Raw genomic sequence first — 25,188 nt, forward strand, 5'->3', positions numbered from 1 at the left:
GTCAGGAGTTTGACACCAGCCTGACGAACATAGTGAAACTCCATCTCTACTAAAAATACAAAAATTAGCTGGGCGCTACTTAGGAGGCTGAGGCAGGAGAATTGCTTGTACCTGGGAGGCGGAGGTTGCAGTAGGCTGAGATTGGGCCACTGCACTCCAGCCTGGGCAACAGAGCAAGGCTCCATCTCAAAAAAAAAAAAAAAAAAAATTAAATTAAATTACATAAACATATAGCTAAATAAATTTTATTAAAGCAAAAGTGATAAATATTCAAAGCTCATCACTTCCTGAGTATTTTACTGCATTTCACTATGAGGTCTTGAGTAGTTTCCATCTGTAGTATCTGTATGGAGGGAATGCTATATATGCCAATGCACATCTCTTTCCAACTCTGTATTCAGTGATGTCTCATTTGAAATTGGCCATGGTGGGAGTACTTACACAACAGAAATAGGTGAACATAACAAATCCAGCTTGTTGTTTGTTTGTTTGTTTTCCCCTGGGGAGCTTTTGTTAAACATTTATCAACATGCCACTGGTTTGGTGCACAGTCTTTCCAACTTTATCCTTTTGTTTATGTCTGTATCTGTATCTCCCCAGCTACGAAACAGGTATGTGGGAAAGGGGCTGTGGGTCACCTAGTGTTCAAATCATCTTATATTTCTGCACAATTCCCCACTATGGACAGTATTGACAGAATGAGCTCTAGCCCCTTTATGGTAGTTGGAGAACATTTATTCTTCTTCCCACTTTTTCACAGCCTAAAGGTAGGCACTTGGCCTAACCCAACTAACTGGAATGTTTCCAGCTGGACTTTGAATATTGAGGGAGTGCAGACAAGACCTAGCCAGAGTTCATGATATACACTCAGTGCACCTGCAGCACTGAGAAGGGCGTAGCAGTGCCAGTAGAAGATTCTCACAGCAAGTTCAAGTGGCCTGACTTCAGTGTGGCCTCGGCATAACCTTAGCCATAGGTTCGTGCTGCCTGGCCTCCTTTGAGTCTTGCTTCTTATCCAGGGAAAGTATGAGACGAGCCCCAAAACCTTTTATCCAGGGAAATAAAAACATTTTATCCAGGGAAATTTGAGTCTCACTTCTTATCCAGGGAAAGTACAAGATTAGCCACCTGGCATGGTGGCTCATGCCTGTAATCCCAGGACTTTAGGAGGCTGAGTGAGGAGGATCACTTGAGCCCAGGAATTTGAGACCAGCCTGGGCAACATAGTGAGACCCTGTCTCTACAAAAAATAAAAAAGATTGGGCACGGTGGCTCACGCCTGTAATCCCAGCACTTTGGTAGGCTGAGGCAGGTGGATCACTTGAGGCCAGGAGTTCAAGACCAGCCTTGCCAACATGGTGAAACCCCATCCCTACTAACAACACAAAACAATTAGCCAGGCGTGGTGGGGGGCACTTGTAATCCCAGCTACTTGGGAGGCTGAGACAGGAGAATTGCTTGAACCCAGGAGGCGGAGGTTGCAGTGAGCTGAGATCGCACCATTACACTCCAGCCTGGGCGACAGAATGAGACTGTGTTTCAAAAAAAATGAAAAAAAGGCTGGGAGTGGGACTCATGCCTGTAATCCCAGCACTTTGAGAGGCCAAGGCGGGCAGATCGTGAGATCAAGATTACCTGGCCAACATGGTGAAACTCCATCTCTACTAAAAATATGACAATTAGCTGGGCGTGGTGGTGCACACCTATAGTCCCAGCTACTCGGGAGGCTGATGCAGGACAATCTCTTGAACCCGGGAGGCACAGGTTGCAGTGAACTGAGATCGCGCCACTGCACTCCAGTGTGGTGACAGAGCGAGACTCCGTCTAAAAAAAAAAAAATTAAATTAAATTAAAACAACAAAACAAAACAACAATGACAAAAAACTACAAATAAAAAAGTGGCCAGACATGATGGCACTAGCCAGTCATCCCAGCTACTTGGGAGGCTGACAAAGGAGGATCACTTGAGCTTGGGAGATTGAGGCTGCAATAAGCCAATAAGCCATGATTGTGCTACTGCACTCCAGCCTGGATGACAGAGCAAGACCTTTCCTTAAAAAAGAAGAAAAAAGGCCGGGTGCGGTGGCTCAAGCCTGTAATCCCAGCACTTTGGGAGGCCAAGACGGGCGGATCACGAGGTCAGGAGATCGAGACCATCCTGGCTAGCACGGTGAAACCCCGTCTCTACTAAAAAATACAAAAAACTAGCTGGGCAAGGTGGCAGGCGCCTGTAGTCCCAGCTACTCAGGAGGCTGAGGCAGGAGAATGGCGTGAACCCAGGAGGCGGAGCTTGCAGTTAGCTGAGATCTGGCCACTGCACTCCAACCTGGGTGACAGACATGTCAAAATGATAAGAAACCAGCTTAAAGGAATACTCACTGGCCAAACCTGTGAGAAATTTGAGCATCAAGCCAGGCGTGGAGGCTCCTGCCTGTAACCCCAGCGCATACGGAGGCCAAGGCAGGAGGACTGCTTTTGCCTAGGAGTTAGAGACCAGCCTGGGCAACATAACCTGAACCCTACAAAAAATTTAAGAAATTAGTTGGGCAGGATGGCACACCCCTGTAATCCCAGCTACTCAGGAGACTGAGGTGGGAGGATCAGTTGAGGCCAGCAATTCGAGGTTGCAGGGAGCTATGATTTGGCCACTACAATAGAGCTAGACTCTGTCTGCCTCTAAAAATTGAGCATCATAATGAGTAATGACAGCAATGGATTACAACTCACTGCTTAAAATTGGAACCCATACTGAAACAAATAAATATGTATGTAAATAAATATAAGAGAAAGCCCTTATAGTAGAATGCTAACTAATACATGTAACTGCAATAATGGAAATAGATCACCATTTGGCAATTATTATAGTAGAGTTGATTCATACAGTAGTCTTCAATGGATACAAAGCCTGGTGGGTGGAGGTTTGATGCGGAATGGGATATTAGGGTAGTTGCAGAGTATTTCCCAGAAAATACTTATTAGTTGGAAAGGCAAAAATGGTGATGTTACAGTGGAGGAAATTGGCAGACAGCATCTTGACCAGGTAATCAAGGCTAATATCATCAGTGGTGGGAAAAGCTGACATCATGGGCCTCCCAATATGACACACTGAGAAGAACACAGTATAATGTTTTTGTGGGCCGGGCACGGTGGCTCACGCCTGTAATCCCAACACTTTGGGAGGCTGAGGCAGGAGAATTGCTTGAGCCCAGAAGTTCAAGACCAGCCTGGGCAACACAGCAAGACCCTGTCTCAAAAAAAAAAAAAGAAATCAATTTTTTGTGTGTGTGGTGTTCTTGCCAAGAATTTATAAGTCTAGGCCAGCCATGGCGGCTCATAGTGTAATCCCAACACTTTGGGAGGCTGAAGTGGGCAGATCACTTGAAGCCAAGAGTTCAAGACCAGCCTGACCAACATGGCAAAACTCCATTTCTACCAAAAAATACAAAAATTAGCTGGGCATGGTGGTGCACACCTGTAGTCCCAGCTACTCAGGAGGCTGAGGCACGAGAATTGCTTGAACCCAGGCAGCAGAGATTGTAGTGAGCCGAGATCATACCACTGCACTCCAGCCTGGGTGACAGAGCAAGACTCTGTCTCAATCAACCAATCGATGGAAAAATCTAGACCTGAGGAAACACCAGACAGACCCAAGTTGATGGCCATCCTATAGAATTAAAGACTTCTACCCTTTAAATTTCTCAAGGTCATGAAAGACAGGATAAGAGTGAGGAAATGTTCAGATTAAAACAGATTAAAGTAATACATGATCCTAAATTTGGATCCTGGATAAAAAGAAAAAGGAGGACCAGGCACAGTGGCTCATACCTATAATCCCAGCACTTTGGGAGGCTGAGGCGGGTAGATCACCTGAGGTTGGGAGTTTGAGACCAACCTGACCAACAGGGAGAAACCCTATCTCTATTAAAAATACAAAATTAGCATATGCCTGTAATCCCAGCTACTCAGGAGGCTGAGGCAGGAGGATCACTTGAACTCATGAGGCGGAGGTTGCAGTGAGCCGAGATTGCACCATTTCACTCCAGCCTGGGCAACAAGAGCGAAACTCCATCTCAAAAAAAAAAAAAAAAAAAAAAAAAGAGGCCAGGTGTGGTGGCTCATCCCTGTAATCTCAGCACTTTGGGAGGCTGAAGCGGGTGGATCACGAGGTGAGGAGTTCAAGATCAGCCTAGCCAACACGGTGAAATTCCATCTGTACTAAAAATACAAAAATTAGCTAGGGATGGTAGCAGGCGCCTGTAATTCCAGTTACTTAGGAGGCCAAGACAGAGAACTGCTTGAACCCAGGAGGTGGAGGTTGCAGTGAGCCGAGACTGTGCCACTGCACTCCAGCCTGGGCGACAGAGTGAGACTCCGTCTCAAAAAAAAAAAAAAAAAAAAAAAAAAAAGGGAGGTATTTCACAGTTTTACAGTTGCTGAAATTTGAATGGTGTCTGGATTAATGTTGTATCAAGTTAATTTCCTGATTGGGACAGTTGCACAAAGCTTATAGAAAACTGTGCTTGTTTGAGGGAAATACACACTGCATGATTTAGGAGTGAAATGACATCATGTCTGCGACTTGCTCTCATATTAATCAGAAAAAGAATAATGATGTAAACTAAAAATAAAATTCTGAGTCCCCCAACCATGTTGGGCCACTCCATGTTAACCTGAAAAACTAGTATGGGCCATGATGGGAAAGGGGGGCGCTGGACATGCCTTGTTAGACCCTCCTCCCTTTTGGAAATACTGTTATAACAGACTCTTTAAGTCTGATAAGAAACATTTACAATGTATTCTCTCTGAAGTCGGCCACCTGGATGCTTCACTTGCATGATAAAATCTTGGTCTCCACAACCCCTTATGTCAACCCAGACATTCCTTTCTATTGATCCCAAGTCTCTAGACAATAATTTAACTCTTTTTTTTCTTTTGAGATGGAGTTTCGCTCTTGCTGCCCAGGCTGGAGTCCAATGACTTGATGTCAGCTCACTGCAACCTCTGCCTCCTGGGTTCAAGCGATTCTCTTGCCTCAGCCTCCCCAGTAGCTGGGATTACAGGCATGTGCCACCATGTCCAGTTAATTTTTGTATTTTTAGTAGAGACGGGGTTTCACCACATTGGCCAGGCTGTTCTTAAACTCCTGGCCTCAGGCGATCCACCCGCCTTGGCCTCCCAAAGTGCTGGGATTAGAGGTGTGAGCCACTGCAGTCAGCCAATAATTTAACTCTTTCAACCAATTGCCAATCAGAAAACTTCTGCATCTATACAATACCTGAAAGCCCCCACCTTCCAGTTGTCCTGCCTTTCCAGACCAAACCAACGTACATCTTACATGTATTGATTGATGTCTTATGTCTCCCTAAAATGTATAAAATCAAATTGTAGTCAGATCACTTTGGGCACATGTTCTCAGGATCTCTTGAGGGGTGTGTCAAGGGCCATTGGTCACTCATATTTGGCTCTGAATAAATCTCTTCAAATATTTTAGAGTTTGACTTTTCATTGACAATGATAATGGGCATAAACACAGATAAATGTTAACAATTTCAGAATCTGCCCCACCCCCCAACCATGTTGGGCATTCCATGTTAACCTGAAACACGTGGAATGTTTAAGGAGATAAGAAAGTTTTGAGGCCGGGCGCAGTGGCTCAAGCCTGTAATCCCAGCACTTTGGGAGGCCGAGACGGGCGGATCACGAGGTCAGGAGATCGAGACCATCCTGGCTAACACGGTGAAACCCCGTCTCTACTAAAAAAATACAAAAAATTAGCCGGGCGAGGTGGCGGGCGCCTGTAGTCCCAGCTACTCAGGAGGCTGAGGTGGGAGAATGGCGTGAACCCGGGAGGCGGAGCTTGCAGTGAGCTGAGATCCGGCCACTGCACTCCAGCCTGGGCGACAGAGCAAGACTCCGTCTCAAAAAAAAAAAAAAAGAAAGTTTTGGCCTGGCACTGTGGCTCACACCTGTAATCCCAGCACTTTGGGAGGCTGAGGCAGGAGGATCGCTTGAGCTCAGGAGTCTGAGACCAGCCTGGACAATATGGCCAAACCTTGTCCCTACAAAAAAAAAAAAAAATAGAAGAATTAGCTGAGCATGGTGGTGTGTACCTGTAGTCCCAACTACTTGGGAGGCTGAGGTGGGAGGATCACTCAAGCCTGGGAGTTTGAGGCTGCAGTAAGCCATGTTTGCACCACTGCATTCCAGCCTGGGAGACAGAGCTAGACCCTGTCTCAAAAACAAAACAAAATAAAATAAAACAAAAACATTATTAGAGAAAGTTATTTGTATTCATCTTGCAATTTTTCTGAAGTTATTTCAAAATAATTGTTTAAAATAAGACTAAGAGTCTTTTAGAAGAAGAGTGCCTCTCAGCCTACAAACATGCTCAAATCTCTCTCACTCTAAACAAAGCAAAACTAAAAACAAACAAAATAATGAAGCCAGTTGTCACTTACTGTTGCCACTTCCTCCCTACTGGGCATCATGATGCACAGGAAACACCACTGGGCCAGGTGTCAGGAAGCCTCTGTTTGAGTCTGAGTTTGGCTCTGCCACTCCCTAACTTTGTGACTTTGGCAAAAACATTTCTTTTTCTAAGCCTCGGTTTCCTCATTTATAAGATGAAAACAATGGTATCTCCCTTATGGAGATGCTGTGGGGGCCAAGGGAGAGAAGGAATATAAAGGCAGATTATAAACTCGAATGTATTCTACAAATACGAATTGCAAGTGATCTCTCACTGTAACTCCTGGTGATAAGAGTATTGCCTTCACACCGTGATAAAAGCCATTCTCTTCTTGGAGCTCAGCCTGCCCTCTGAAGGACTGTACCCAGCTGATCACAGCCTTAGTCCCTTGATACTTTCTGCCTCTCCTGACCTTCTCAACCCTGTCTGGCCCCTCTGCTCGGCTGTGCAGGACAGGTGCTCACTTGTTTCTGTTCCTAGTTCTTTTCCTCTTATCTGTTTACTCTTTCTGGGTGTCTCATATGCTTCCATCACTTGGGGACCTCCAGTATTACGCTGATGACATCCCCACTCATACTTTCATCCTTGGCTTCTTTCAGCTATTCCACCTCCACCCAGGCATTCCCACAGGCACTTCAAATTCACCTTGTGCAAAGCTAAATAATTCCCTTCTTAACTTGCTTCTCTTCCTATGTTCTCTTCCTTACTGAAAATACCATCTTCCCACTAAATACTTGGGCTAGAAACCTATAAATCACTTATTATTATTTGCTTACTGAAGCATCTACTATGTGCCTGTGCCTGCTGACACCCTAGGTATCGTGCGTTCTTGATTTCCTCTATTCCTTGAAAGAGCCCTCATGGGGTGGATCCTACTGTATTCCATCTTTTTTTTTTTTTTTTTTTTTTTGAGACGGAGTCTAGCTCTGTCGCCCAGGCTGGAGTGCAGTAGCGCGATCTCAGCTCACTGCAAGCTCCGCCTCCCGGGTTTACGCCATTCTCCTGCCTCAGCCTCCCGAGTAGCTGGGACTACAGGCGCCCGCCATCTCGCCCGGCTAGTTTTTTGTATTTTTTAGTAGAGACGGGGTTTCACCGTGTAGACCAGGATGGTCTCGATCTCCTGACCTCGTGATCCACCCGTCTCGGCCTCCCAAAGTGCTGGGATTACAGGCTTGAGCCACCGCGCCCGGCCTATTCCATCTTATAGAGTTGGATTCTGAGGTTCAGAGAGCTTAAATAATTTTTTTTTTTTTTTGAGACGGAGTCTGGCTCTGTCGCCCAGGCTGGAGTGTAGTGGCCGGATCTCAGCTCACTGCAAGCTCCGCCTCCCGGGTTTACGCCATTCTCCTGCCTCAGCCTCCCGAGTAGCTGGGACTACAGGCGCCCGTCACCTCGCTCGGCTAGTTTTTTGTATTTTTTTAGTAGAGACGGGGTTTCACTGTGTTAGCCAGGATGGTCTCGATCTCCTGACCTTGTGATCCGCCCGCCTCGGCCTCCCAAAGTGCTGGGATTACAGGCTTGAGCCACCGCGCCCGGCCCTGAGCTTAAATAATTTTAAGCTCAAGGTTGCATAGCTAATAAATGGTGAAACTGGGATTTGATAATAGGCTTGTCTGACTCCAAAATCCCTTTTCATAATCACATACTACATGACTTCATCCTGGATTCCCCCAATATAATTGCTCATTGATTCTTGGTAATTTTATCACTGAAATGTAAGAGACAAGAGGAATGAGTTCTTTCTTTTTTCACTGCTGTTACCTTGCTCAGACACTCATATATATTTAGATATATGTATATAGGTGTTTTTTTCCAATTATAAACGTGATATATATTGGCTGTAAGAAAATACATTACAGATCTAGATAGTGAAAGTTCCTCAACCCCAACTTCTACAGTTAACCGATATTAACAGGTATACATTCCTCATTTTTTTCTATGTATTTGCTAGTATATTATGCTTTTAAAAATCAGATCACATAATCCTGAAATTTCCTTTTCTTTTCTCTTCTCTTTTTTTCCTTCTTTTTTTGAGACAGAGTCTCGCTTTGTCCACCAGGCTGGAGTGCAGTGGCACGATATCGGCTCACTGCAACCTCCATCTCCCGGGTTCAAGCGATTCTCCTGCCTCAGCCTCCAGAGTAGCTGGGACTACAGGCGCGTGCCACCAAGCCAGCTAATTTTTGTGTGTGTGTTTTTAGTAGAGATGTGGTTTCACCATATTAGCCAGAATGGGGAATTCACTTTTCTTATTTCATGTATCAACACATACAAACCTACCTGCTTTTATATCTTTTTAAAAATGAGATAAAATATACACGTTTTATACAAAATTCAAAAGGCGCAAAAGGGTACAATAAAAAAGAGGTAGCCATCCACCCTTGTTCTCCATCTGCTCATCAGCAAATGACTCTTACCAATTTCCTAGGTAGCCTTCTGGCGCGCATCATTTCTTTTCCAAGCTACTTGACATCCCACTGTATGGATATACCAAGTTCATTAGGACACTCAGATTGTTAAAATTCTGTTGTCAATCTCATTAATTACTTATCACTCAACTTTTCTTAGCAGTATGGTGTTCCACATTGTACAGCTGCACCGTAATTCATTTATTTATTCCTCTACTTATGAAAATTGAAGTCTAAATACCTAAGAGCGTTTGCTTTGCTCTGCTCTTAGGGCACTCGTGCTGTTTAAGCATTTCGGCCATTTTGTCATCAGTATAGTTTATGTATTCCTCCACCCAACTGTGAGTTCCTCAAGGACAGGGGCGGTGTTCATATTCATCTTTGCATCCACTTAGACTAGCTTCCCGCACTTGGTCTGGCGTATACATTCACCAAACTCGAGTTCAATAATTGACTCACCTGCGTTGAGCTCTGAAATCTAGTGTGGGGAGGCGGAGCCAGGGGAAAGCCCTGCCCATCTGGGCGGTCCCGACCTCAGAGGGACCGGAACGTTAGTTGGAAGGATTCTTGTTTTTCAGGGACGATTTTGGACGCGAAGCGTGCCCCGCACAAGGATGGTTGCTACGAACGGGAAGTAACTGGTTATTTTGCTGGCTCCAGTTTTTCCGCGGGGCGGAAAAGGCATGTCTGCGTGTGTCCCAACCATTTCTAGTCCCCTTTCCTTGCAGGACTTCATGAGTAAGCTGTGGCGGCGTGGGAGCACCTCTGGGGCTATGGAGGCCCCTGAGCCGGGTAAGCGCGGATAGATCAAGCAATTTAGGCCGTGTTAGAAAAGAATTCCCGTTCTTTCTCCTCGGAGAGTCCAGGGTACTTCGGCCACAGGTGGGAAGGAGAAAGGCGGTGCTGTTGTTATGGTAACAGAGAGTACTGCGGAAAGGGTGGGATCCGTAGGGGCTTAGGTTATTCAGGGCTTCCCCTGCCACCCTCCGGCCGAACACTGTCGACAGGCGTTCCTTCCGCAGGAGAAGCCCTGGAGTTGAGCCTGGCGGGTGCCCATGGCCATGGAGTGCACAAGAAAAAACACAAGAAGCACAAGAAGAAACACAAGAAGAAACATCATCAGGAAGAAGACGCCGGGCCCACGCAGCCGTCCCCTGCCAAGCCCCAGCTCAAACTCAAAATCAAGCTTGGGGGACAAGTCCTGGGGACCAAGAGGTGAGGCCAAGAGGGTCAAAGTTTTATAAGGGGAACTTTAGGAGCAGAGAAAGTAGTTAGAAGCCGACTGGGCTTTCTAGAAGACCGAATGGACACTGTGACTTCAGGGTCCAGGTTTAGGCAGCAAGAGTCTAAGAGGGTGGGCAAAGTTGGGTGGAGCTACTGCGTAGGAGGAGGAGACGCTTGCTCATTTTAAAGAGTAGTGTTGCTTCTCTGCAGTGTTCCTACCTTCACTGTGATCCCAGAGGGGCCTCGCTCACCCTCTCCCCTTATGGTTGTGGATAATGAAGAGGAACCCATGGAAGGAGTCCCCCTTGAGCAGTACCGTGCCTGGCTGGGTGAGAAGGATCTGGAGGTGGGGAAACTGGGTTTCTTACTATACCCGCCTAAGGAAAGAAGGTTGGTTCTGAAATGGGTTAGGATTTTCCATATCCCAGTATTAACTCAGCCAAATTGGGGTGCACCATCTAAACAATTCTATTTTTCTTTCCCCAACTTCCTTCCCAGATGAAGACAGTAATCTCTCTCCCTCTCCACTTCGGGACCTATCAGGAGGGTTAGGGGGTCAAGAGGAAGAGGAGGAACAGAGGTGGCTGGATGCCCTGGAGAAGGGGGAGCTGGATGATAATGGAGACCTGAAGAAGGAGATCAATGAGCGGCTGCTTACTGCTCGACAGGTATGTTGGCTCATTGTTTATTCACTCACCAAAGTATACAGTATTGAGAACTCTCCACGACCCAAGCACTTTGCGTGGCAGTGGGGATATCGATAGTGGAGAAAAGACAGACAAAGTTTCTGTTCTCCTGGAGCTAGTATTCTAGTGTGTGTGTTGGGGGGCTGGGAAGTAAATAAGTAAATAAATAATTTCAAAAAGCTATATGGTTTATGACAGAAAGAATAGGGTGATGAAATAGAAATGGCGTAAACAAACAAGTAGAAAATGACAGAAGAGAGACATTAGGGTAGTTAGAGAAGGCTTCTCTGAAGCGATAACATTTGCAATACCAGAGGAGCTTTTCCAGCAGAGACCAGCAGGCGCACAGACGTTGAGACTGGAACATGTCTAGCAGAGTAAAGGAGAAGAAAAACTGGACAAGCCACTGAAGAGCTGTACGCAGAGAAGTGACATACTTGGTTTACATTTCATTAGATTACTCTGGCATCCTTGTAGAGAATGAATCTCCGTGGAGACGAGATAGAAGTATGGAGACCAACTAGGAAGCTGTTGAAGTAATCAGCCGAGAGGCAGTGGTTGCTTTAACCAAGACCAAAGTGGTGGAGATGGAGAAAATCATATGAAATATGGCTATATTTTGGAAGTAGATACTTTTGGGGAGGGGAATGGAGAGAAAATATATCAAGGCTAAGCCTGGGATTTTGGCTTCAGCAGTTATCCAACTGATACTCTTTACTGAGATAAGATTAGAAACAACAGATCTCTGGGAAAGCTGGTACAGTTTTGGTGCACAGGTCAGGCAGGCAACATTATTGATGCTTCTCCCCTTGAGAGTTAAGGACCTAAAGCTGAATGTCAGGAGATCTGGGATGAGGCAGTATTTATGGAGAGGAACCTATGGAAGGTGTCCTGGAGAGGGTGCTTATTAATTAATATCCCGTCTCCCAAGGCCTGCGCTGCTCAAGATCCTGCCTTCCATGTCCCTTCTTTCCCCTCCCCCGATCTGGCCGACCTCGCCTCTCCATCCTCCTTCATTTTCAGACAGCACCCCGTCTCTGTCTCTCCCTAGCGAGCTCTGCTCCAGAAGGCGCGGAGTCAGCCTTCCCCGATGCTGCCGCTGCCTGTGGCTGAGGGCTGTCCAGCTCCTGCCCTCACAGAGGAGATGCTGCTGAAGCGCGAGGAGCGGGCGCGTAAGCGGCGGCTCCAGGCGGCGCGGCGGGCAGAAGAGCACAAGAACCAGACTATCGAGCGCCTCACCAAGACTGCGGCGACCAGCGGGCGGGGAGGCCGGGGAGCCGCACGGGGCGAGCGGCGGGGAGGGCGGGCTGCGGCTCCGGCTCCCATGGTTCGCTACTGCAGCGGAGCACAGGGTTCCACCCTTTCCTTCCCACCTGGCGTCCCCGCCCCCACGGCGGTGTCTCAGCGGCCATCCCCCTCAGGCCCGCCTCCGCGCTGCTCTGTCCCCGGCTGTCCCCATCCGCGCCGCTACGCTTGCTCTCGCACCGGCCAGGCACTCTGCAGTCTTCAGTGCTACCGCATCAACCTGCAGATGCGGCTGGGGGGGCCCGAGGGCCCTGGATCCCCCCTTTTGGCTACGTAAGGCCCTTACCTAACCTGGACTCTGCGCCCTGTCCCATGCCCGCTCTTGAGTGTCTTCCCCACCCTATTAAATTTCATCTGGTGCTTTGGCTTGTACAGAACTGGGGGAGTGGGATGTTGTGGGCAGACCAGTCTCCGGTATACACATATTTTGCCCCTGTCGGAGCTTGCGTCGATGCCTGGGGCTTGGAAAGCACCGCAAGAAACTGGGCTGGTTTGCGCCCAGAGTCGGACCGACTTTTGGGACCCAGCCTCTTACAGGCGGGATTACCTGGCGGTCTCCGGCATTTGGCGTCATTCCGAAGACATGGCGCAAGCCAATCAGCGGTAATCTTGGTCTTCGGGGCGGCTGTTGGTTGGTTGATATGCCAGAGCCTGTTCTGCTGTCTGTATTGGCTATTGTCGCTGTCAGTCAGGGTTGTGGGTCGAACCTTCCCCTACTCTTTGTCTGTACAAGCTCTTGTTGTCTGGGAGAGCGGCGAAGGCGCTGCTGTGGATTGGTCACAGGGAGAAACCTCTTATCTGTTCCTATTGGCCTGTCCGTTAAGGGACGATGCTGATTGGTAGGGCAGAGCAATCTGAGTCCTAGTTGGTGGAGTTCTCCCCGGATGGAAGCTTAGGCCGCGTAGTGATGGTGGCGGCAGCGAAGATGGGCCGGGCAGGGACCATGGCGGTGGCAGCAGAGGTGGCAGGGGCGGGGCGGCTGGCGGTAGAGGAGGCTGTGGTCCTCAGGGGGCTGTAGGTGGAGGCATGGCTCGGGCCAGCAGCGGGAACGGCAGCGAGGAGGCCTGGGGGGCACTTCGGGCATCGCAACAGCAGGTATCCCAACAGCTCCAAAGCCTATCACGACAGCCATTTGTCTTTCCCCTTTCCTTGTCCCTTCCTTTTGGGGGTGGGGGAGGAACTCACGGAGCCAAAGGTACTGTGAAGTTCCTAAATATGTCCCACTCTTTGTCTAAACTTTGTAACGTAGATGCAGCAGACTTTTCCTGTAGCCTCATAGACCCCATCCCATGTTTGCAGTGGAAGCTTGCGGTGGCTCTCCAGTGACCAGAGGCATAGTGAGGCAGGCCCCAGGGAGGCTCCCTCTGTCTTGCAACAGTTATTTGTGATCTTTTTCTATGTGCCTGTTGTCACAACAGAGTCCGGCAGCGTCTTCTCTTGAGGGAGCAATTTGGAGAAGAGCTGGAACCCAGACTCGCGCCCTGGATGCCATCCTTTATCATCCACAGCTTCCCATCTGGTTGGGAGCACTGCTCTGGGTCTCACACTGCCCCTCCTCTGTCCTAGGGAGCCTGAGGCCCAGGGGTGGAAAGATCCATTTGGGGGTGGGGGTAGTGAACTGCGCAGGATAATGAAAGCAACTTGCTTTGGAAATGACCTTCCCCTGCCCGTTGTCTGAGACTGAGATTATCTCAGACTGTCTTCTGGCTTCTGCCAAAACACTCCCTTAACAGAAAGCACCGGGGGGATGGGGTTAGGGGGGTTGGTGAGGGTGAGGCTTGAGTGTGAAGGAAGTCTCATATATGCAGACCTGAAATCTCCCTCTTTGTATGTCCAAACTTTTGTCTTGTTCTCTAGACTGATTCTTGCTATTCCAAATCCTCTTCCACGTTGACAGCCCTTCAGATATTTCAACACTCCTCTCAGCATCCTCCACTTCCCCCATCTCTCCAAGCTGAACTTGGTTCACAGGGTGGGATTGTGTATGTGCATGCAGGAGGTGGGGGTGGACAGTGCCCTGCGCTGGAATCTCCCTTAGTTCTAAGTGCCTCCTTGCCCCCAGCTTCGAGAGCTGTGCCCGGGAGTGAACAACCAGCCCTACCTCTGTGAGAGTGGTCACTGCTGTGGGGAGACTGGCTGCTGCACCTACTACTATGAGCTCTGGTGTAAGTCTCCAAGAAGGCTGTTTCCAAGTCCCTGTGCCCACCCTCCCTTGGACCTCAGAATTTCGGCCTTCAGGGCCCCTTCTCTGCATGAAAGATGCCTGAGTTGCTCCCTCCTTGCCTCTTGCAGGGTTCTGGCTGCTCTGGACTGTCCTCATCCTCTTTAGCTGCTGTTGCGCCTTCCGCCACCGACGAGCTAAACTCCGGCTGCAACAACAGCAGCGGCAGCGTGAAATCAACTTGTTGGCCTACCATGGGGCATGCCATGGGGCTGGTCCTTTCCCTACTGGTTCACTGCTTGACCTTCGTGAGTGACTTGATGCTCTAGGTCAACTACCAGTGGCCCTCCCCAAACCAGGACCCCAAATCATCTGACATTCCCTTTTCTACACATTTCAAAGTATTTTTCCCTAATATAAAAACTAGCATCCTATACCTGGTTGCCTTCAACCAATTATGCCAATTTTCTCCCCTGCAGGCCTCCTCAGCACCTTCAAGCCCCCAGCCTACGAGGATGTGGTTCACCGCCCAGGCACACCACCCCCTGCTTATACTGTGGCCCCAGGCCTCCCCTTGACTGCTTCCAGAGAACAAACCTGGTGTTCCTCCTCATCCAGCTGCCCTGCCCACTTTGAAGGAACAAATGTGGAAGGTGTTTCCTCCCACCAGAGTGCCCCCCCTCATCAGGAGGGTGAGCCTGGGGCAGGGGTGAGCCCTGCCCCCACACCCCCCTCCTGTCGCTATCGCCGTTTAACTGGCGACTCCGGTATTGAGCTCTGCCCTTGTCCTGCCTCCGGTGGGGGTGAGCCAGTCAAGGAGGTGAGGGCTAGTGCCACCCTGCCAGATCTGGAGGACTATTCCCCTTGTGCACTGCCCCCAGATTCTGTACCGCAGGTCTCTCCCATGGGGCTGTCCTCCAGTGAAGGGGACATCCCATAAGTAGTTTTGAGAGGGTGGGTGGGTTACTTGCCCACCAGAAACAGCCCTAGTCCCACCTCCTTGCATTCCCTTTGGCCCCTTCCTGCCTACCTAGAATCTGCCTGAAAGGGCTGGAGCGCTGAGGAGAGGGGCAGTATTTGGGGGACTGTGCTAGCTTTACCCCCGCAAGACATCAAGACATATACACAGGAGCCTTTGATCTCATTAAAGAGATTTGAACCAGCCACTTGTGGATTTGGGTGGACTAAAGCTCAACTCACTGCATTGCACTTGACCTGACTGGGTTTGAAGGGGACAGGTTATGGCCACTTGACCCCACCTTCCCTGAGGACAGCAGACAATCCTGAGGCCTGGACTGACCTCAGGCCTCTTGGTGAGGCAAATCTGGCAAAAGCAATAGAGTTCAAAATGTTTTTTCCAATTTATTTAGAAAAATAGACTCTGAATTCACATTCACCCCAGGGCTATGTGGGATGACAGTAAGGAGACACCTGAGATGAAATGAGGAAGGTTTGAATTACTGGTATCCAAGGGACTGGGGGCAGAAGCCAGAAGCCTTTGTCCCTCTAGAGCCAGAGTGGCATGAGTGGCCTGGCTCCCCTCCTCTCCCTCCCTTCAGTAGTCTTCAGCCATAGCCAGTAAGACAAGGCTGGTCCAGCCGTGGAAAGGGCGGCAGCCCATGCCTCGCCCATCTCGGTCACTATACTGCTCCCAGAGAAAGCCTGTAGCCTGGTACTGGCGCCATACATTGCCTACCACATTGGCACGGAGCTCACTGTGGAGTTTGGCAGCCCGAGCCTGGTGAGGACCCTCCAGATGCCCATAGTGGTGGAGTGCTCCCAAAGCCAGGTAGTTGACATTGAGCCACACAGCACCCCGCCAGTAGGGGGGATCATGCTCTGAATTGCGCTGGCCATAAAAGGAGCTGGAGGCTGCAAGGGAGCGTAAACCAAAGGGGCTCCAGAGATGGCGGCTGTCAGCTAGAATGTCCAGCAGGGGCCCAAGGCGGGATGAGTTGGGGTCCAGCAGTCGCAGCAGCAAGGGAAAAAGACTGACATAGCCAAGGGCATCTACATACTGCAGTCGAGGTTGGGGCCGGCCCACCACCCGAACGAGCCCCTGAGGGGGCCTGGGCTTCAGCTGTACTGCTTTTGTGTGGTTCCCGAAGTCTGCAAAGACTCCTAGCTCTGGGGCCCAGTGCAGCTCATCCAGGCTCTCTGCTGCCTCCAGTGAGGCAGACAGTGGGCCCAGCTCAGCAGCCACCTCAGCCTCGCCCAGATACTCTGCCAGCTGCGTCAGCACACGGGCACCCAGTGCCACCCAACATCGCAGGTCCAGGTGCCGTTCGGTGACTGAAGGGTGTGAAGCCCGGGGGTAGTCATCCAGCCCAGAGGGTAGGGTCTTGGGGTTCAGTAAGGTTGGTAAGGCAGGGTCCCGTCCCCGCCAGCGGTAAGATAGTGGAACTGGGCCTGCCTGGCTCTGATGGAGCCAGGAGAACCAGGCATGCAAGCGGGGGAAGGCCTTTCGGAGGAAGGCCAAGTCGTCAGGGTCACCAACCTCTAGCATATGGGCTACAGGCAAAAGTAGGGTTGGGGGGTTGGCATGGACTGCTCGTTGCACTAGGAATTCTGGAGGTACCCGGGCTCGGGCCTCATCCCCCAGTATCTGCTCCCTCCCAATCCAGCCATCAGCATTTAGCAGCCCCAGCCAGTGGCCCAGGGCTTCCCGGGTGAGGGAGGGATCCCACCGCTGAACCACCAGCTGGTGAAAGCCCTCATCCCAAAGGAAGCCTCGTGGGAAGAATGACCGGGAAGGCACCGCTGTAAAAAGAGGTAGGGGTGGAAAGAGGGCTGGGTCCACCTTCTGCTCAGACCCTTCCACCCCCATGTCTGGCAATACCAGTCCTTGTCCATAGAAGTAGCCAATTCCACCAAGGAGGCTGCTGAGGGCAGCCTGACCCAAAGCCTGCTCACCAGGGCTCAGGCCCTTCTCCTTCAGCTGGAAGGTCTTCTCAAAGCGCTCTCTAAAGGCTTCAGCATGGCTCTCCAGGGCATGGGTCAATAGACTGCCTGCCAGTCTTGGTAGGACTTGATTTCCTCCTGCCTGGGCACTGCCCGATTCAAACACAAACTCTATGGAAAAGGGAACTTTCAGGGTCACCTGCTGTATCAAGAACTGCCCCTGCCCTTGCCCACTTGGGCCTCTGTCCTCCCACTTCAGAGATCCTGGCAAGCCGAGGTAGCGTTCAGGGGAGGCCCCTGGGGGCCGATGCTGAAACCAGCTATTTAGGCGACTCTTTACCATCTCTGTCAGCAGGGGCAGTCCTGGGTTGGAGGTCCAGAAGACATTGTAGCTTGAAAGGGAGAAGATAAATAGGAAATATTATTCAAGAGAAGGCAGTGGGCACTATAAAGAGAAATACGAAATGTTCAGGAGTCAGGTTGGGAGGCAGGCAGGGGACATGGAGACTAGTGAAAATGGGAATAACCACCCCTTCCATCCCTGAACGTTCTCTTCCCCCAATTACCTGCCATACTTGGGGGCTGTATCCCCTGGACTAGTTGGTGGCAGAAGTGTAAAACGGAAGTCACCAAGTTCACTGGTGTGCCCACTGATGAACTTCAACTGCCCTTTGGACCCAACCTCTGGTATTAGGAATTCATTGCTGTCTGTCACCACATAGAAGAACAGGGAGACCAAAGGGATGGCAGAGGTACCTGAGGCCTAAGTGACCAAGGAGGACAGAAAAGAACAGTGTTAGACTGGCATTCTCTCTTGAGAATCAGCCTTAGTGAGGGAAAGGAACAGTAGGCAGGGGTAATGTAAACAACATACATTTGGCAGTACTGAGGGTCACTGAGGGTAACCAGGTACACCCAAGTGGGATGAGATAAAGAGCCTTGCACTGGGTGGCCTGGAAGATAACAGTATACTTTTGTACTATGTCCTACACTAAGAACTCTACACAGTTTATTTCATTTAATTCTTCTTCTTCTTCTTTTTTTTTTTTTTTTTTTTTTTGAGACACAGTTTCGCTCTTGTTGCCCAGGCTGGAGTGCAGTGGCACGATCTTGGCTCAGTGCAACCTCCACCTCCCAGGTTCAAGCAATTCTCGTGCCTCAGCCTCCCGAGTAGCTTGGATTACAGGCATGCGCCACCATGCCCGGCTAATTTTGTATTTTTAGTAGAGACAGGGTTTCTCCATGTTGGCCAGGCTGGTCTGGAACTCCCGACCTCAGGTGATCTGACAGCCTCAGCCTCCCAGAGTACTGGGATTACAGGCGTGAGCCACCGCGCCCAGCCTCTTTTTCATTTAATTCTTACAGTCCTGTGAGTTAGGTGCCATTATTATCTACATTTTACATTTTACAAGCAAGGAAATCAAGGCTTAGAGATGCTCATAGAGGCAGTTGTTTAAGGCAGGATTTAAGCCAGGCAGCCAGAGCCCACTTCATGCTGCATTTGCTGGCAGCAAGGGAAGGATAGAGGGGGTCTGGGCTGAGAAAAGGGTGTCCTGAGGCCCTGACCTGAGGCTCTACAGTCACTCTCCAGCTCCAGTCCCCTCCGTGCTGACCCCCAGGCCTCTTGACGAACTCAGTGGTGAGCCTTAAGGCCCCATCCTGGATGTGCTGCCGCCCGAAGGAGAGGCCGTCGTGGAACTCCCAGCCATAGGGACCCACACCGTCCCCCTGCTCACACGTGTGCCTGAGCTTAGGAGTCCCCGGGGTGGTGCCCTGCTGCGCCCACATCAGTCCTGGGGGTAGAATGGCCACGTAAGTCAAAGAGCAGGGGACCTGTCCCTCCGGGTCTCTGGGTCATCCCTCTTCATAACTCTCCTGATCCATTCCTCCCCACCCTTGATCTGGCTTCAAGCTGGGGCGCCCAGATTAGGAGTCCGCCTGCCTGCCCGCCCTGGGGCCCGGTTACCGGTGAGGAGTGGCTTCGGGCTGCGGGTCTTCATGCCGAAGTAGACGTGAGGGCGGTAGGTTCCCCAGAAGAGGTCCGGGGCCACGGCGGGGCTGGAGGAGTTGGCAGGCAACACAGGAGGCGCGGAGTGCAGCGTGACCGCCCGCCGCGCACGGTGCCACGCCAGCACCCAGCGACCCGACATGCCCAGGGCCAAAGACAGGACCACGACGGCCAGAGCCACTCCTCCAGCCGTGCTACGCGGCCCGCCGCCCCGGCCGTCCCGTCGCCCGGGGCCTCCCCGAGCCGCCCTCTCGACTGTCCGCACTCCCTCTGCCGGCACTGCGCGGCGCCGCCGCTCGCCCCGAGCCATCCTGGCACTGAGGTCCGCGTCGCGAGAGCTCAGAGAGGCGGCAGTGGAGCCGGGGTCCTGCCTTGCCTCTCCGGCTCCAGCTTCTCGCCCCAGCGACCACCGTCCGTTCAGCTACACCTGCCAGCCCGCGCCTGCGCCTCCGCCTCCGCGTCACCCTCCCTCCGGAAGTCCCGCCCCGCCACGTTAGGTTAAGTCCCAGAGTCCGGAACCACTGCCTGCGGCTTGGCATAGGGTTAGTCTACAGCGTTCGTCCTGGGCGTTGGTCCACCGGGACTGCGCTTATCTGGCAACTCCATGGAGTTCACAGGCTCGGAAAAACCAATCTAGCGTTGGGCTGAGGCATGAGAATCGTTTGAATCCGGGAGGCGGAGGTTACAGTGAGCCGAGATTGTGCCATTGCACTCCAACCTGGGCGACAGAGCGAGACTTCGTCTTGGGAAAAAAAAAGAAAAAGGACTGATGTGGCCAGGCTCGGAGGCTAACATCTGTAATCCCAGCACTTTGGGAGGCCGAAGCAGGTGGATCACCTGACATCAGTTCGAGACCAGCCTGGTCCACTTGGTGAAACCCCATCTCTACTAAAAATACAAAAATTAGCCGGGTGTGGTGGTGGGTGCCTGTAATCCCAGCTACTCGGGAGGCTGAGACAGGAGAATTGCTTGAATCCGGGAGGCGGAGGTTGCAGTGAGCCAAGATCCGGCCATTGCACTCCAGCCTGGGCAACAAGAGTGAAACTCTGTCTCAAAAAAAGAAAGGAAAGAAAGAAAGAAGGAAGAAAAGGAGGAAAGAAAATACTGATGCTTTATGCAACACGACCACTTATATTTCACTGTAATCTGACTTCTGGCCCCACTCTCCACTGGTGGTAGACTTTTTGCTTATTAAACAATCATCTGACCAAACCCAGTGGTCAGTCCTGTTTTTGTCTTTCTTGCTACCATTGCATTTGTCCACATCCTTATTGTAGCACTTATTACATACCTGTTTCATTATTCATCTTTGTATCACAGTACTAATCAATTATAGGCGTAAGGTAGATGCTAAATATTTATCAATTCAACAAATGTTTATTGTATACCCTCTATTGCATTATGCAAGGTGCTGGGGACTCAGAGAAAATGGCCCCAACCTCAAGTTCACAATCTAGAAGCACAATGCCAGCACTCAGTGCATGTTCAACCATCCCCATTTTTTTTAATTTGATTTTTTTTTTTTTTTGAGACGGAGTCCTGCTCTGTCACCCAGGCTGGAGTGCAATGGCGTGATCTCGGTTCACTGCAACCTCTGCCTCCAGGGTTCAAGTGATTCTCCTGCCTCAGCCTCCCGAGTAGCTGGGATTACAGGCACCCACCACCACGCCCAGCTAATTTTTGTATTTTTAGTAGAGATGGAGTTTCACCAGGTTTGCCAGGCTGGTCTCGAACTCCTGACCTCAGGTGATCCAACCACCTCAGCCTCCTAAAGTGCTGGGATTACAGGTGTGAGCCAACACACCTGGACAGACCACCCCGATTTTTACAGATGAGGAGAGTAGTTAAGATTGACCCAAAATAACAGCCAGTTAATTTTGGAGCTGGGGAACTCAAATTCAGGTTGTTCTTTTGACTTTAGAATAAGGCCTCTTAGGCCGGGCACAGTGGCTCATGCCTGTAATCCCAGCACTTTGGGAGGCCAAGGCAGGCAGATCACCTGAGGTCGAGAGTTCAAGACCAGCCTGACCAACATGGAGAAACCCCGTCTCTAGTAAAAATACAGAATTAGCTGGGCATGGTGGTGCATGCCTGTAATCCCAGCTGCTCGTGAGGCTGAGGCAGGAGGATCACTTGAACCCAGGAGGCAGAGGTTTCAGTAAGCCGAGATCGTGCCATTGCACTCTAGCCTGGGTGACAAGAGCGAAACTGTCTCAAAAAAAAAAAAAAGGAATAAATAAGGCCTCTTAGATAACAGCAGTTACTATGCTCCCAGCAATGTTTTAGGCACTTTACAGATATTAATTCATTTAATCTCCTCAACAGTCCAATGAGGAAAGTACTATTATTTTCATTTTACAAATGAAATAGGCACTGAGAGATTAAATAATTTGTCTAAAGTCATACAGCTACATAAGAACAAAGCTAGGATCTCAACCCCACGCAGTCTGGCTCATTACAACAGTATACTGCCTCCTCCTAGTTTTTTTTTTAAAGGAGGAGGGGAAAAACAGTCCTTTGAAGATAGCACCCTTTTAGACAGGGAAAAGGTATAGTAATGCTGCTGTGGGAGGGTCATGGGAAATGTATCCGGCAAAGTACACAGCAGGCCACTGACTACAGATCTTTTGTTACCTAGCTGAGCATTGTGAAGGTGTCTAAAGCAGTGGCTTTCAACCATTTTCCTACAACCCACAATAAGAAATAATTCCATAGTGCAACCCAGTATGTACAGATACACATGCACACACAACTTATATACAGGATTACAGACTTAAAACGAGTTTCCTAAAAGAATACTTCCAACTGCGTGTGGTGGCTCACGTCTGTAATCACAGCACTTTAGGACGCCAAGGCAGGAGAATCGCTTGAGTTCAGGGGTTCTAGACCAGCCCGGACAAGATGAGGAGAGCCCCCCATCTACAAAAAAAATTAAAAATTAGGGTTGGCCAGGTGTGGTGGCTCACGCCTGTAATCCCAGCACCTTGGAAGGCTGAGGCGGGTGGATCACCTGAGGTCAGGAGTTCGAGACCAGACTGGCAAACATGGTGAAACCCTGCCTCTACTAAAAACACAAAAAAATAGATGGACATGGTGGTGCGCCCCTGTAATCCCAGCTACTTGGGAGGCCGAGGCAAGATAATCGCTTGAACCTGGGAGGCAGAGGTTGCAGTGAGCCGAGATGGCACCATTGCACTCCAGCCTGGGGTGACAGAGCAAAACTCCGTCTCAAAAAAAAAAAAAAAAAAAAAATTAGGGCCCAGCACGGTGGCTCACGCTTGTAATCCTAGCACTTTGGGAGACCAAGACCAGTGGATTACTTGAGATCAGGAGTTCCTGACCAGCCTGGCCAACATGGTGAAACTCCGTCTCTACTGAAAATACAAAAATTTGCTGGAAATCGCTTGAACCCAGGAGATGGAGGTTGCAGTGAGCCAAGATTGTGCTCCAGTGCACTCCAGCCTGGGCAACAGAGCAAGACTCCATCTCAAAAAAAAAAAAAAATTAAGCCAAGCATGGTGGCTCACGCCTGTAATCCCAGCTACTTGGGAGGCTGAGGTGGGAGAACAATCCCAGCTGCTTGGGAGGCTGAGGTGGGAGAACTGCTTGAGCCCAGGAGATGGAGGCTGCAGTGAGCTACGATTGTGCCACCGCACTCCAGTCTGGGTGACAAAGCATGACTTAATCTATTTAAGCTTCCTATTCTAAGTGCCATGCAGTCTGATTTTTTTTTTTTTTTGCTCTTGTCAACCAGGCTAGAGTGCAGTGGTGCCATCGGCTCACTGCAACCTCCACTTCCCGGGTTCAAGCAATTCTTCTGCCTCAGCCTCCCAAGTGGCTGGGATTACAGGTGCCAACCACCACGCCTGGCTAATTTTTTGTATTTTTAGTAGAGATGGGGTTTCACCATGTTGGTTAGGCTGGTCTCGAACTCCTGACCTCAGGTGATTTTGCCCACCTCGGCCTCTCAAAGTGATGGGAATACAGGCATGAGCCACTGAACTCAGCCTCAGTCTGAAAATTTTTATTCTATTTTTTTTTTGACAGAGTCTCACTCCATCACCTGAACTGGAGTGCAGTGGCGTGATCTTGGCTCACCGCAGCATCTCTCCTGGGTTCAAGCAATTCTCCTGTCTCAGCCTCCTGAGTAGGTGGGATTACAGGTGCCCGCCACCACACCCAGTTAATTTTTTTTTCTTTTTAGTAGAGACAGGGTTTCATCATATTGGCCAGGCTGGTCTCTAACTCCCAACCTCAGGCGATCTGCCTGCAAAGGCCTCCCAAAGTGCTGGGATTACAGGCATGAGCCACCGCACCCGGCCTACTTTTTTTTTTTTTTTTTTAAGAATGGTTTAGGCTGGGTGCGGTGGCTCATGCCTGTAATACCAGCATTTTGGGAGGCCAAGGTGGGCAGCTGAGGTCGAGAGTTTGAGGCCAGCCTGACCAACATGGAGAAACCCCGTCTCTACTAAAAATATAAAATTAGGCATGGTGGTGCATGCCTGTTATCCCAGCTACTTGCAAGGTTGAGGCAGAATTGCTTGAACTTGGGATGTGGAGGTTGCAGTGAGCCGAGATGGTGCCATTGCACTCCAGCCTGGGCAACAAGAGTGAAACCCTGTCTCCAAAAAAAAAAAAAGAATGGTTTAATTCCCTAAATTGATTGCATGGTCCACACTAATGAGTGTTGAGGAAGTATGAAAAACACTTTAGGAACTTTTTTCTTTTTTTTTTTTTTGAGATGGAGTCTTGCTCTGTCGCCCAGGCTGGAGTGCAGTGGTGCAATATCGGCTCACTGTAACCTCCGCTTCTTGGGTTCAAGTGATTCTCCTGCCTCAGCCTCCTGAGTAGCTGGCATTACAGGCATCCGCCACCATGCCTGGCTAATTTTTGTATTTTTAATAGAGATGAGATTTCACCATGTTGGTCGGGCTGGTCTCGAACTCCTGGCCTCATGATCCACCCACTTCGGTCTCCCAAAGTGCTGGGATTACAGGCGTGAGCCACTGTGCCCAGCTGGCACTGTTTTCTTAAACAGGGAGTAGTGAGAGATAAAACCAATTGCATGCTTTGGAATGATAAAATTAAGTGGCAGCAAAAATGTTTAGGAAATAGACTGGGTAGCAGAAGGCAATAATGATGAATAGAGTGAATGGGAATGGAGAGATCATTTCAGAACTTTTTTTTTTTTTTTTTTTTTGAGACGGTGTCTTGCTCTGTCACCAGGCTAGAGTACAGCGGTGCAACCATAGCTCACTGTAGCCTTGAACTCTTGGGCTCAAAGGATCCTCCTGTCTCAGCCTTCTGAGTAGGTGGGACTACAAGTATGAGCCACCTTGCCCGACTTTCAGGCACGTTTTTAAAAGACAGAATATTCTGAACTGAGTGACCAGATATGCAGAGATGGAAAGAGCAGAACTAGAGAACACTGTGGTTTCCAGCCCAGGTGGCTGAGTAGATGAAGTGCCTGTTTTTAAAAAGGAATGGGTAAGTTAGGGAAGAGAGGCAAGTATATGTGTATGTAAGATTATCAATTCTATTTTAGACAAAAATAGTTGGTGGGATTTGGAGGGAACTGGTAGCAGGTAACCTGATTATGCACAGAAGTTGGGATTAGAACCAAAAAAAACAGTTTAACACCAGAAGGTGTAATTCAAGTTCTGAAGGAGGATGAGATGCCCCAGAAAAAAATAGAGAAGAAAAAGAATGAAGGTAGAACATCTGTGTAGTTCAAAAGAAAAAGGACCCAAGAGGGAGAGAAGTTCCACAAATGGGTGAATTAAGAGTTGCAGGCCGAGCGCAGTGGCTCATGCCTGTAATCCCAGCACTTTGGGAAGCTGAGGGGGGCAGATCACCTGAGGTCAGGAGTTTGAGGCCAGCCTGGCTGACATGGCAAAATCCCATCTCTACTAAAAATACACAAATCAGCCAGGAGTGGTGGCACATGCCTGTAATCTCAGCCACCCAGGAGGCTGAAACAGGAGAATCACTGGAACCCGGGAGACGGAGGCTGCAGTGAGCCAAGG

The 25,188-nt window shown here is 49.8% G+C and overlaps 3 protein-coding genes across 15 annotated transcripts; 2 read left to right on the plus strand and 1 right to left on the minus strand.

The window, feature by feature from the left end:
- The first annotated feature begins 9,523 nt into the window (after positions 1–9,523).
- On the plus strand, positions 9,524–12,464 carry INO80B (INO80 complex subunit B). Its single transcript, XM_033175183.1, has 5 exons — positions 9,524–9,669; positions 9,900–10,092; positions 10,312–10,430; positions 10,600–10,769; positions 11,839–12,464. The coding sequence occupies exons 1-5, from the start codon at positions 9,561–9,563 to the stop codon at positions 12,367–12,369; spliced, it is 1,122 nt and encodes a 373-aa protein (XP_033031074.1). The 5' UTR covers positions 9,524–9,560; the 3' UTR covers positions 12,370–12,464.
- On the plus strand, positions 12,372–15,419 carry WBP1 (WW domain binding protein 1). Of its 13 annotated transcripts, none has more exons than XR_004428199.1 (6): positions 12,702–13,187; positions 13,342–13,611; positions 13,990–14,074; positions 14,155–14,257; positions 14,385–14,561; positions 14,733–14,956. XR_004428199.1 is itself a non-coding variant. In XM_033175186.1 (6 exons), exons 2-6 carry the CDS (start codon positions 13,490–13,492, stop codon positions 15,191–15,193), a joined length of 957 nt encoding a protein of 318 aa, XP_033031077.1. In that variant the 5' UTR covers positions 12,702–13,187; positions 13,342–13,489; the 3' UTR covers positions 15,194–15,419. The 13 variants fall into 13 exon arrangements, 6 of the variants coding, with proteins under 6 accessions (XP_033031075.1, XP_033031077.1, XP_033031076.1 ...); XR_004428201.1 differs by having other exon boundaries at positions 13,511–13,611; XR_004428198.1 differs by having other exon boundaries at positions 13,511–13,611; positions 13,950–14,074; positions 14,733–14,946.
- A 175-nt stretch (positions 15,420–15,594) lies between these two features.
- Positions 15,595–20,216, minus strand: MOGS (mannosyl-oligosaccharide glucosidase). The gene is made up of 4 exons (XM_033175182.1): positions 19,121–20,216; positions 18,721–18,947; positions 17,721–17,917; positions 15,595–17,546 (listed from the first exon to the last, which is right to left on the minus strand). Exons 1-4 carry the CDS (start codon positions 19,470–19,472, stop codon positions 15,809–15,811), a joined length of 2,514 nt encoding a protein of 837 aa, XP_033031073.1. The 5' UTR covers positions 19,473–20,216; the 3' UTR covers positions 15,595–15,808.
- Positions 20,217–25,188: the final 4,972 nt, after the last annotated feature.

The sequence above is a fragment of the Trachypithecus francoisi genome, unplaced genomic scaffold, assembly GCF_009764315.1.
Source record: "Trachypithecus francoisi isolate TF-2019V2 unplaced genomic scaffold, Tfra_2.0 Lachesis_group17, whole genome shotgun sequence".
In the NCBI taxonomy this organism is placed as follows: Eukaryota; Metazoa; Chordata; class Mammalia; order Primates; family Cercopithecidae; genus Trachypithecus; species Trachypithecus francoisi.

What these genes read in the sequence shown, in the direction of transcription:
- INO80B (XM_033175183.1), top strand. Translation starts at nt 9,561, where the DNA reads ATGTCTGCGTGTGTCCCAACCATTTCTAGTCCCCTTTCCTTGCAGGAC. An exon ending in CAAGTCCTGGGGACCAAGAG is followed by an intron (nt 10,093 to 10,311) that starts GTGAGGCCAAGA and finishes GCTTCTCTGCAG; the next exon opens with TGTTCCTACCTTCACTGTGA. An exon ending in GCAGTACCGTGCCTGGCTGG is followed by an intron (nt 10,431 to 10,599) that starts GTGAGAAGGATC and finishes CTTCCTTCCCAG; the next exon opens with ATGAAGACAGTAATCTCTCT.
- WBP1 (XM_033175184.1), top strand. Translation starts at nt 12,405, where the DNA reads ATGCCCGCTCTTGAGTGTCTTCCCCACCCTATTAAATTTCATCTGGTG. An exon ending in ATGGCGCAAGCCAATCAGCG is followed by an intron (nt 12,696 to 14,154) that starts GTAATCTTGGTC and finishes CCTTGCCCCCAG; the next exon opens with CTTCGAGAGCTGTGCCCGGG. An exon ending in TGGTTCACTGCTTGACCTTC is followed by an intron (nt 14,562 to 14,732) that starts GTGAGTGACTTG and finishes TCTCCCCTGCAG; the next exon opens with GCCTCCTCAGCACCTTCAAG.
- MOGS (XM_033175182.1), bottom strand. Translation starts at nt 19,472, where the DNA reads ATGGCTCGGGGCGAGCGGCGGCGCCGCGCAGTGCCGGCAGAGGGAGTG. An exon ending in CCCGAAGCCACTCCTCACCG is followed by an intron (nt 18,948 to 19,120) that starts GTAACCGGGCCC and finishes TTCTACCCCCAG; the next exon opens with GACTGATGTGGGCGCAGCAG. An exon ending in ACAGCCCCCAAGTATGGCAG is followed by an intron (nt 17,547 to 17,720) that starts GTAATTGGGGGA and finishes CTCCCTTTCAAG; the next exon opens with CTACAATGTCTTCTGGACCT.